This window comes from Eurosta solidaginis, chromosome 1 (genome assembly GCF_040869045.1).
Source record: "Eurosta solidaginis isolate ZX-2024a chromosome 1, ASM4086904v1, whole genome shotgun sequence".
NCBI classification, from domain to species: Eukaryota; Metazoa; Arthropoda; class Insecta; order Diptera; family Tephritidae; genus Eurosta; species Eurosta solidaginis.
Genome location: NC_090319.1, coordinates 306088177 through 306100519, shown reverse-complemented (window position 1 = coordinate 306100519; position 12343 = coordinate 306088177). Strand labels below are relative to the sequence as shown.

General features: G+C 37.9%; 1 protein-coding gene across 2 annotated transcripts in view; it reads left to right on the top strand.

Annotated features, from left to right (window-relative positions):
• The first annotated feature begins 1479 nt into the window (after positions 1-1479).
• spas (spastin) overlaps positions 1480-12343 on the top strand; it is a 29957-nt gene continuing 19093 nt past the window's right edge. For both annotated transcript variants that reach the window (XM_067761396.1, XM_067761395.1), the window contains exons 1-2: positions 1480-2555; positions 2646-2816. In XM_067761396.1, coding sequence (XP_067617497.1) covers positions 1727-2555; positions 2646-2816 — 1000 coding nt within the window. In that variant the 5' untranslated portion in view covers positions 1480-1726. The remainder of the gene's footprint in view (positions 2556-2645; positions 2817-12343) is intronic.

Below are 12343 nucleotides of genomic sequence, written 5' to 3'. Positions count from 1 at the left end.
GCTAAATTTGCTACAATTTTAAATTTTTTTATAGATTTATTACAAACTAGAGACAGTCCAAAGAGGGGCTAATGGGCTTAGTGGCTTGAAACAAATGAACTGCTTCAGAACTGCATAGGAACTAAGTCTATTCCAAACATTTTAAAATTGACAACAGTTATCAGATTTTGTGCTCCCTAATAACTGTGCTTTGAAAACGAGAATGCATTCGGACTTGCGGGACATTGCCGGCTAAACCTTTGTGAAAGTTCACTTCACTATAAGCAGATTTTGTTCCACTATTGAAAGCTATGCTTTAAGCTGTGGCTCCTACGATCTTAGGTTAGGTTAAGTGACAGCTGCCCTGATAAGAAAAGCTCACTTGGACAACACGAAGGTCCGCTGTGATACCACATATAACAAAAATAACGGTGACTTAGATCTATCTACTTAGAGAATCGTTGGGTAGCAACGATAAAGCTCCGAATTATACCTATCTCGCCTAGTTCTGGCAAAAGTTGGGAAATCAAGCATAAAGTGATTTGGTGATTTCACCTCATAATCCTCCATACAGCTGCAGCATGATGGAGTCTCCAGTATATTGAGACGTACCGCATGGATACCCATGGGGCAGTGCCCCAATTTTTTTTGTATTTTTTCCGAAAAGTACATTTAAAAACATATTAAAAAAAAAAAAAATGATCCCAAACGGTAAATTTTTGAAAAAGTTATAGCATTTTGAAAAAAAAAACACCGTTTTTTTTCAAAACATTTAAAACTTATTTTGAGTTGGAAAACGGTGTTTTTTTGAAAATGCTATAACTTTTTAAAAAATTGACCGTTTGGGATCATTTTTTTTTTAAATATGTTTTTAAATGTACTTTTCGGAAATAATACAAAAAAAATTTTAAAGTTTTTTTTTTCAATTAAATAAAAAAAAATAAAAAAATCTTGGCCCACTCCGGGATTAGTTGGGATGATTGCAGAATTGATTGAAGTTTTTTATGAGAAAAAAAGGGCGAAATTCGAAAAATCTCGAAAAACTGAAAAATTACAAAAAAAAACTTAAAAAATTTTTTTGAATTTTTTCCAAAAAGTACATTTAAAAACAAATTAAAAAAAAAAAAGATCCCAAAGGGTCAATTTTTGAAAAAGTTATAGCATTTTGAAAACAAAAACGGTGTTTTTTTTTTTAAATTCATAACTTTTTTTGAGTTGGATGAAAAAATTTGCAAAACTTCTGAAAAACGTCTTTCGTAAGCTAGAAAAAGAAGAAAAACTTTCAGCCAATTCTAAAGGGGTTGGGTTCAAAATTGGTCGAAATGGGATGGAATACCCCATATATTATATCTGTATATACAGTATACTGTCCCGAAAATGTTTAACATTTTTTTTCACGAAAACTCCCACTTTTGGCATCACTAATACCCGTTGTTAAAAAAATGTTCAAGCGTTCTCGTGCAGAAAAAGAACAGATCTATTTCACAACAAGAACATTGCGGTAGGGGATGAAACTAAATCTGGTTTCTGATTTTGTTCAATAATTATCATTATAATTATAGAAAGTGTCGAAAGCATTCAACATTAACTATAAACATAAATAATAATACATTGAATTGGTCCATAAATTAATATAATTTGTGTGTTGTTAGTTTGCCTTAGAAATACATATATAAAAAAAGGTCAAAGCGAAAAAGTATATAAGGGTAAAAACTGTGCAATAGAAGCGCAGAGAGTACAAACATCGATGGTGCGTAACAAAACGCAATCAACTTCTTCGTCCTCTTCGTCAGGCAATGCCAGCGGTAGTGCAAGTAATAGTAGCAGTAGCACAAAATCTCCAATCCGCCAGAATAGTAACAATAATATAAACAGTGGTGGAGCACGTACCCATCGCAAATCATCTAGTACCTGTAGTGTTGTATTAGCCGACGATTCAAAGCCAACCACATCTTCATCAAGTCGACGCTCTGTACAACACACTAACACGATCAATACCACTACACATACCGACGAAGACTCCGACGGTGAATATGATAGCACTCCCACTGGCGGCGCTCCATCGATCAGCTCAGTGCATAAGCAAAATCTCTATATTGTTTCGTTTCCCATAATTTTTCTCTTTAATATTTTACGTTCGTTGATTTATCAATTGTTTTGTATATTTCGTTACGTTTACGGAGCCAGCACAAAAGTAATATATAGGCCACATAAACGCGATTGTAATATTGAAATTGTTGTAGGCTCAAATAAATCATTTCAAAGTTTACAAACCGATAATTCTATAGGCAACGAAATTGGGAGAAATCAGCTTGTTGAAAAAAATTCGCGTAATTCTGCTTTGGCTACCTATCCGCTTGTTGGTGGTTGTTCTAGTGGTGCGATAGTGGGAAATAACGCAGCTGTTGGAGGTCAACAACGTTTTCGTTCAACTCAACAACTTGAAATGTCGGGAAGGGGAAATACTTCTAGCTCCCCGGGTCCTGGGGATCCACTATTGGCTAAACAAAAGCATCATCACCGTCGGGCATTCGAGTATATTTCAAAAGCTTTGAAAATTGATGAAGAAAATGAAGGTAAGGGCTTTATATGCGTTTGATTAATATAAACGAATGCTTTGTTGTTCGTGATGTATGTCTACAAAACTTGTATCGCTTGTGTTTAAGGTCACAAAGAACTTGCCATAGAACTCTATCGCAAAGGCATTAAGGAATTGGAAGATGGAATTGCTGTTGATTGTTGGAGTGGACGTGGTGATGTATGGGAACGTGCACAACGTCTTCATGATAAAATGCAAACTAATCTTTCTATGGCCCGTGATCGTTTGCACTTTTTAGGTAATTAAACCATAATACATAACTGCATTTTTATGTAACTATGTTGCTAATGTTTTTGTTATTTTCTACGATGGGTTAAATTTGTTATTTAGTTTTAGCTAACAAACACATTGCACATCTTGGACGACTCTTCATCAAGTGTTATAAATGAAGGGAAGTTGATGCTTAAAGTAGTGGTGGCTTTAATATAGACGAAATAGAATATTCAAGAATTAGAAAGGCCGTTGTCATATATTTATAATCGACAAATAACTGCCCATATCGGCTACTTCCCACTCCAGCTTTATGTGGAGTCAGTTAGTCTCTGAGAGTGGTAGAGTTCGCTACTTTAGTCGGCGTTATTAGTTGTTGTTGTTGTTGTAGCGATAAGGACTCCCCGAAGGCTTTGGGGAGTGTTATCGAGTTGATGGTCCTTTGCCGGATGCAGATCCGGTACGTTCCGGTACCAAGCCCGACAATCTCGGGAACGCTATTTGTCATTGGGTAGTGCTCATATTCTCAGAACAACAACAACAGCGGGGTTCGTATTCTGCCAACTATCCTACCTATGTATCTTAGCTTGATATCAGTTTTGAGATCAGATGCCTCGAAATCCCATGATGTTATTGTTCTAACGACAAATGCACTTTCCGAAGGATTTTGGGGAGTGCTATCGGTGTTGAAACTAATTTGCAGGATATAGCTCTGGTACGTTTGGTTAACTAGCAGCATTGAGTCCGATTAACTCGCTGAAACCTTCTAGCTTATCCCACCCCTTAAATTTTCTTTGAAAGCCCTTTTGTTTTTTTCAGAGTTGCATATCAAAATATGATATCAGTTTGGTAAAAGTCTAGTTGAGATTCGTACTCGTGCATATGGGGGCAGAGCTGAACGCCGCACTAAAAATACTTGTTAGCCCAAAGACGCCTGACTCGCTGAAATACAATGAAATAAAAACCGTGTTAATTCGCCATTTTGATGGCTCACGGAACAAGTATGCTGAAAGTATCAAATTTAGACAAAGAAAGCAAGAAAAAGGCGAATCGATTGCCGAGTACGCACTTCGTTTAAAAAAGGGCGCTGCATATTGTGAATATGGCGACTTTTTGGATAGGATGTTAACAGAGCAGTTACTGTATGGCGTGTAGTCACGCTATATTTGCAATGAGGTTATAAGTAAAAAACCAACCAATTTTACTGAGGCATACGAAATTGCGCACACAATCGAACTAACACAAAGTGCAACAACAGATCTGAAGTGTACAGAGTGGGAACAACCAAGTGAACCAACGTTTAAACTGGGATACGAACCAGTCAAAACAAAAAGAAATGCATATGCTGAAAAGTTGACCAAGAAGCCAAAAGAAAAATCCGCAAATTGTTACGGATGTGGGGGCCAACACAGCAGAAAAGACTGCAAATTCAGTAGCTCCAAATGTTTTTCGTGTGGAAAATTGGGCCACATTGCAAAAGTGTGCAAGGCAAAACTAGATCAGATTTCAGAGGATGAGCTCGAACCAGTTCAGCAGCTGAACAACATTAATGTATGTAAAGCAGTAGACAGAAAAATGCTTCACGTAAATATCGATGGAAAGCAAATACAGATGGAGCTTGATACGGGTGCCCCATGCGCCATTATTAATTATAAAACTCTTCGCACTATAAAACCGAATTTTAGATTATTAAAAACAGACAGACGATTTACAAGCTACACGGGGCATAGAGTGAACTGCATGCGTAGGGTTGTAGTAACCGCATCAATGGGGAGGACTAAGCGGCGCCTGAATCTGTATGTTGTCCAAGAAGATTTCGATACACTTTGCGGCAGAGAATGGATCTCACAATTCGCACGTGAAATTAACTTTTCGGAGCTATTTTCGTCAGCCAGGCAAATTAACTCTATAAGTTCAACCGCGCCAAAACTTTCAGAAAACCAACGAGAACGGCTGCAACATCTCCTTGCAAGTTACGAAGAAGTCTTTGACACGACAGCGGGTAAGTTGAGAGGGCCGCCTGCAAAAGTGAAGCTGAGGGCGGGATCCACACCAGTGTTCGCACGAGCACGCGAAATACCAATGGCATTGAGAGAGGCGTATGACAAGGAAATAGATCGCAAAATCCAGTCTGGCTTTTACGTGAGAGTAGAGCATTCGGAATGGGCTTCAGCAACACATGTAGTCGCGAAAAAAATGGAGATATTCGTATCACTGGCAATTACAAGCCAACGGTTAATCCAAGAATGATTATTGACGAACATCCGATTCCTAAAGCGGAAGACTTGTTCAATAAAATGAAAAAAGCGGCGATATTTTGTCACTTGGATATAACCGACGCATATACACACCTTACGATCGACGATGATTTCGCACATGTTTTGACATTAAACACAGCTACACACGGACTAGTACGACCGACTCGTGCGGTATATGGGGCAGCAAATATTCCAGCTATTTGGCAAAGAAAAATGGAGACGCTCTTGCAAGGAGTGCACGCTTAAATAAGTCAAAGTGTGTTTTTGCTACTCCATCAGTGGAGTTTTTAGGCCATCGCATCGACGCACAGGGGGTGCATAAATCTGACAAACACATTGAAGCTGTACTGAATAGCCCCAAACCAACGAATGTGGAGGAGCTACAGCTGTTTTTAGGAAAAGCTACTTACTATAGTGCATTTATCCCAGACCTGGCGACGAGAGCGCGACCATTGCGCGATATGCTGAAAAGCGAAAAATTTCACTGGTCCAAAGAGGCAAATTCAGCCTTTGAGTATCTGAAACAGGCGCTGGTTTCTCCACAAGTCTTGATACCCTACAACCCGGCACTACCTGTTCTACTAGCGACGGACGCGAGTCAAACAGGGTTGGGAGCGGTGCTGTCACATCGCTTAGAGAACGGAACTGAACGACCCATTGCATACGCAAGTCGAACACTGAATACTGCAGAACAGCGATACCCACAGATGGACAAAGAGGCACTGGCAATAGTATGGGCAGTTCAGAAATTTTTCAAATATTTGTACGCGCGTCATTTCACGCTAATCACAGATCATAAACCGTTGTCACAAATTTTACAACCAGACAAGTCTCTACCAGTACTTTGCATTAGCAGAATGGCTAATTACGCAGACTTTCTGAGTAGATTTGATTTCGAAGTGGTGTATAAAAATTCAAAGGCAAACGCTAACGCCGACTATCTTTCACGGGCCCACCCTCTACGACAGCAACCAGTACAGGTGGGACATGTGCGGCAGGCATATACGGATAATCCAGACGAATACGACGAGTTCGACAACTTTGTGATTCGCCAAATCAACCAATTACCATTAAGATCCGACAAAATTGCAAACGAATCCAGAAAAGACGAGCGACTGGGTAAAATAATTAAACTGCTGGAAACAGGTCAATGCTTGAAGAGAACAGGATACAAGTCCCCAGAAGTGAGTTACAAGCTATCGTCAGGATGTTTGATGTTCGAGCATCGCGTCGTCATTCCACCAAAGTACAGAGCCAAACTGCTTGACAATTTACACACATCACACCTAGGGATTGTCAAGATGAAAGGAATCGCCCGCTCATTCATATACTGGCCGGGCATTGACAAGGATATCTAGAACATGGCGAACAAATGCGAATCATGTGCCAAACAGGCAAACAAACCGGGAAAAGTGGCGATCATCATTGGGAGTATCCCAAGGGACCGTGGGAACGCATTCATATTGACTATGCGGGGCCGTTCGAAGGAGCAATGCTACTGAAAATCTCGGATGCGTAATGCAAGTGGTTAGAGGTGAAAATCACTAAATCAATTACGGCGGCCGCGACAATTACTTTGCTGGACGACGTATTTGCGGCTTATGGCGTTCCTCAAACGGTTGTATCTGATAATGGAACAAATTTCACGTCCGCGGAATTTAACAACTTCCTGACTACAGTCGGTGTTAAATATCACAAATACTCAGCACCGTATCACCCGGCAACTAACGGACAAGCAGAGCAAAGCGTACAGACGGTCAAGAACGCATTGAAAGCAATGGGTACCACGAATAGTTCTTTGCAGGAAAACATAAACGAATTCTTTGAGACAGTACAAAAATGCACCACATTCGGCAACAGGCACCTCGCCAGCACTATTGTTTATGGGGCGGCAGCTACGAACACGATTGGACTTGATTCGACCAGAGGAAATCTCGAGGAAAGTAGAGGAAAAACAATACATGCATCTCAAGAAAAAGGGAAGAGAGTTCAAGGTAAATCAAAACGTATACTTCCTGTCGGGTAACCCGCGAATTTCTAAGTGGCTCAAAGGAACAATACACGCTCGTCTAGGGGATCTTCACTATCAAATACAATTCAATGGGAAAATGATAAAAAGACATGTAGACCAAATACGGAAGTCACATGCGGGGCCCGATAAAGCAACACCGGAAGTGAATCATCATGAAACGAGGGTTGCAGCCAAAGAGAACGGCAGAACTGCATCGGCTATAGTAGAAAACCACGAAGAAGTCGAAACACCCACAGAATCACCACAAAATATATCATTGGGATCAGAAGAAGATTTGGACGGGTTCTCTACTCCCAACACTACAATAATACAGGACGATACACCGCCATTGCATTCAACACCAGCACGGCAGGCGACACCGGAAAGAGATCCGGAACTAAGCGAGACGCCGGCAGCCCCTCGGCGGTCGACCAGACAAAGGAAACCGAGAGTTCCATTCTCACCTTAACTCCTGCAGAGGAAGGAAAAATGTTATGTATGAAACGAAGTGGTAACGCCACACACTGTATTAATTTACTATCATTTTGGCAACTCTGTTTTTGCTTATTCTTTTTTGTTCTTTTTTATTCTTTAGTATTAACTCAACACATTTTATATCGAAATGTTCATATTCACTCATATTAAATAAACTTAGTAAATATACATACACAAAAGTTTCAAATTCACAACCGAAATTCCTAAAACAACGAAATGTCAATATCCGCAATACCGTATATATACATACAATTGAGGGGATGTGTGGAATAACGGTATAACTCAAGAATCAACCTTTTGAGAAAAGTGAAGAAAACTTAACAATGAAGGTAAAAATAAATTTATAATAATCCTACTATGATCCTACTACGATTTTAGATAGTATGATTCTTTGATAAGAAAAAGTAACAAATTCTATATATACATAATTTTATTAGAAAATGGATGATTACTTTTTTTTTGAGTTATACCGTTATTCCATAGATCGAATATCAAATATTTTGATTGAGATACTTTATTAAACAAAATAGTAGATACATTAATAACCATTGTTAAATACATTATATTCTATTATTTAGATGTGCTTATAACTATTTGTTATTTCCGTTTGTTATTTTTAGCAATTTTTTTTTTTAGTACTTTTATCATTTTTAAACTTTTTCTATTTTTTACAATGGAGTTCTCTGTCTGAAAGTGAAGAAAACTTAACAATGCAGGTAAAAATAAATTTATAATAATCCTACTTAGTACGATTTTAGATAGTATGATTCTTTGATAAGAAAAAGTAACAAATTCTATATATACATAATTTTATTAGAAAATGGATAATTTCTTTTTTTTTGAGTTATACCGTTATTCCATAGATCGAATATCAAATATTTTGATTGAGATACTTTATTAAACAAAATAGTAGATACATTAATAACCATTGTTAAATACATTATATTCTATTATTTAGATGTGCTTATAACTATTTGTTATTTCCGTTTGTTATTTTTAGCAATTTTTTTTTTTAGTACTTTTATCATTTTTAAACTTTTTCTATTTTTTAACAATGGAGTTCTCTGTCTGAAAGTGAAGAAAACTTAACAATGCAGGTAAAAATAAATTTATAATAATCCTACTTAGTACGATTTTAGATAGTATGATTCTTTGATAAGAAAAAGTAACATATTCTATATATACATAATTTTATTAGAAAATGGATAATTTCTTTTTTTTTAGTTATACCGTTATTCCATAGATCGAATATCAAATATTTTGATTGAGATACTTTATTAAACAAAATAGTAGATACATTAATAACCATTTTTAAATACATTATATTCTATTATTTAGATGTGCCTATAACTATTTGTTATTTCCGTTTGTTATTTTTAGCAATTTTTTTTTACTACTTTTATCATTTTTAAACTTTTTCTATTTTTTAACAATGGAGTTCTCTGTCTGCTTATTCGTTTTTAAAACCACTTCAATTCTCTTATTTTTCAGTTCTTTCTGGTCTACGACATTGAATATATTTTCATACCATTTCGATGCTTCACTACTGCAAAATTTTATTGGAGAGTTATACCGTTTTTCCATAAATGAAGCTAATATCTTTGTTAAATATCACTATTATTTTCTAAGATTAATATGGTATGTGTATGTAGTCGTGCTCTTTTTATTTAGTTGATTTATGTAAAACGGTATAACTAGACTTATACCTTTATTCCACACATCCCCTCAATTATAAATAAATAAATAGGTATGCCAACTCAAACAAATGTCTTCGGAATCTTCTTACTAAGGTCTAAGCAAGGTAGCAGTCTCAAAATTGTGCTATCATCAAGAAACTACTGTTAGGCGTGTTCTTTCCACATTCCAGTTGAATTGACGAATGTATTTACCGATTCTAGAGCTTTCCAATGCGATTGCAGTTGTGGAAATTTTCCGCACGATCTCATCATAATACCATTTTAAATACATGAAAAAAGTGCTCCCTTTAAAAGTAAAAAATAAATGCAAGGCACTATATTTAACTTCTCTGGTCATGCAGTTGCCCTTATAAGATCATATCTTGGCGATAGGACTCAAGCAGTATGTATAGATGGTGAAAAGTCTGACTTCCTAAATGTCTTAAGAGGTGTCCCTCAAGGCTCTATCCTGGGTCCTTTGTTATTTGTTCTGTATATCAATGACTTACCTAATGCCCTTAAGTATTGTAATGTTCATATCTACGCTGATGATGTGCAGTTGTTTACGTGTTGTCCTCGTGATCAAACTAGCTTGTGCATAAGTAACTTAAACCACGATTTGAATCAAATATTTTCATGGGCTACTATGAATGGCTTATGTATAAACCCGAATAAGTCAAAATGTATTGTTATTCATAGAAGGTCTTTTCCCACTAATGATTTAGAGAATGTAGTGTTCGACAATTCCGTTATAGAATACGTAGATACGCCGAAAAACTTAGGTGTAATTTTTAACAAAACATTGACATGGAAAGACCATATTTTTAGAATGGTTGGAAAAGTGTATGGAATGCTTCGTACACTATGGTTAACCCAGTATTTCACGCCTTTGCACATAAGACTACTTCTGGCTAAAGCGTACTTAATACCTACGCTACTCCATGTTGTTGTTGTTGTTGTTGTTGTTGTTGTAGTAAATCACACAACGCTACTCCATGGTTGTGTGATTTACTCAAACTGTGACTATCTGTGCAAGAACAAACTAAATGTTATTTACAACAACATTGCTAGATATCTTTATGGGTTGAGAAGACTTGACCACGTATCACAACATGCTGAAAGGTTGCTAAACATTTCTTTCGAAAATCTTTTAAAAGTCAAAACACTGTCCTTCCTCCATAAATTGATACACACGAAGGAACCTGACTATCTATATCGTAAGCTTATTTTTCTGCAATCATCAAGATCGGTGCTTCTTCTTAAGCACATTAGATACCGCACGCTAACCTCTGAGCGCCAATTCTTTGTTACTGCAATACGTCTTTGGAACTCCCTACCTACAAGTCTTCGACTCTTAAGTAATGCTCTGCACTTCAAAAAAGAGCTAACATCATTTTTTAACGACTCTTAAACTGGATCTCAAATTGTTGTTTTTAAAGTATTCATTTCTAAGTCCTTTTCCTTTCTCTGTGTCTTCTTTCTTTATTTGTTAAATACTATTCGATCTATAACCAGCCAAAGGTTATCATCACTACTGCTGTCTTTTAATATTTATTAATTACTTTTCTTAAGTTTTAAGATTTACATTTACATACATAAATATTTCACTATTATCCGTTATATTTAATTCAATTTGATTAATCTAAAAAAAATAAATGTAAGGCGCGATAACCTCCGAAGAGATCTAAGGCCGAGCTTGGCCGGACGGGACCTACATGTTTTTATGCCGACTCCGAACGGCATCTGCAAGGCAGATGAGTTTTCACTGAGAGCTTTTCATGGCAGAAATACACCCGGAGCGCTTGCCAAACACTGCCGAGGGGCGACCCCGCTTAGAAAAATTTTCTTATAATTGAAAAACCTTATTTCTAAAATTTTGATGTTGCTTTGCCCGGGAGTTGAACCCAGGGCATACGGTGTGATAGGCGGAGCACGCTACCATCACACCACGGTGGCCGCCGATTAATCTAATTTATTATTATTATAAATGTTCTATTTTTATAGCTCATGCTATTCATGACTAGCACTGTTAAATAATTTGTCAAAATTGTTGTAGGTAGGTAGGTAGGTTGAACTGGCCGGTCCATGAGGACCTCACATAGACTGATTGAGTCCGTTGTGTTACCAGAAGTTTGTTTTAACGACCAAACTGAAAAACCCTATCAAAAACCAGGACCTATGTTATAAAATAACTCCGTCCTCTTGGCAAATACTAGAAGCTTCCTAGGATTTAAGCAACTTGCTGCTTCTAGATCTGACAGCTGTATCACTCCTAATAGCTGGAGTTTTAGCCTGGCAAGTGCAGGGCACGAGAACAGAACGTGCTCGATCGTTTCCTCCTCCAACCCGCACTTCCTACATCTGCTGTCACTGACCAAGCCTAATTTAAAGGCATGTGACGCCAGAAGGCAGTATCCAGTCAGAATACCCGTCATGAGTCTACAGTCCCCTCTTTTTTTTTTTTTTAACTGTGTAAGTCTAAGGTTGTAAGACCTACACATAATCTTCGACACTTTACAGCCCCGCGCTCGAACACACGGCTTTCCCGCTTGGTCGATCATGTGCACCTCTCGCCTTCGCTTAATCTCGCCCAATCTAATTGGGACACCTACGGAGCAAGCTTCAAGGGATGCGCCCTTTTTAGCTAGTTCGTCCGCTTTTTCATTCCCATCTATTCCCATATGCCCTGGGACCCAATATAGATGTATGCTTCTCCCTGTCCCGATTCCCTCCAGAGACTGCTTACACTCTAACACGCATTTAGATGCTGTGCTATGCGAGATTATTGCCTTAATTGCTGCTTGACTGTCAATATAAAAGTTAACACGGTTGCAGCTTAAGCTCTCTTCCAGGGTTTCTACTGCTTTGGTTACGGCTAATATTTCCGCTTGGAAAACGCTACAGTAATACGGCAGCCTGTAGGATCTGCTTATTTCCGGATCAGCGCAGTATACCGCAGACCCTACTCCTTCCACTACTTTGGAACCATCGGTGTACACATGTATTGCCTCGTCCGCCATTTGCGCACCCTTGCGCCAACCGTCCACCTCTGTTGTGGCCTTAAGATCACCCTCGAAGCGCAGATAGGGAATCATGTAGTCTGTTTGTCCTGTGA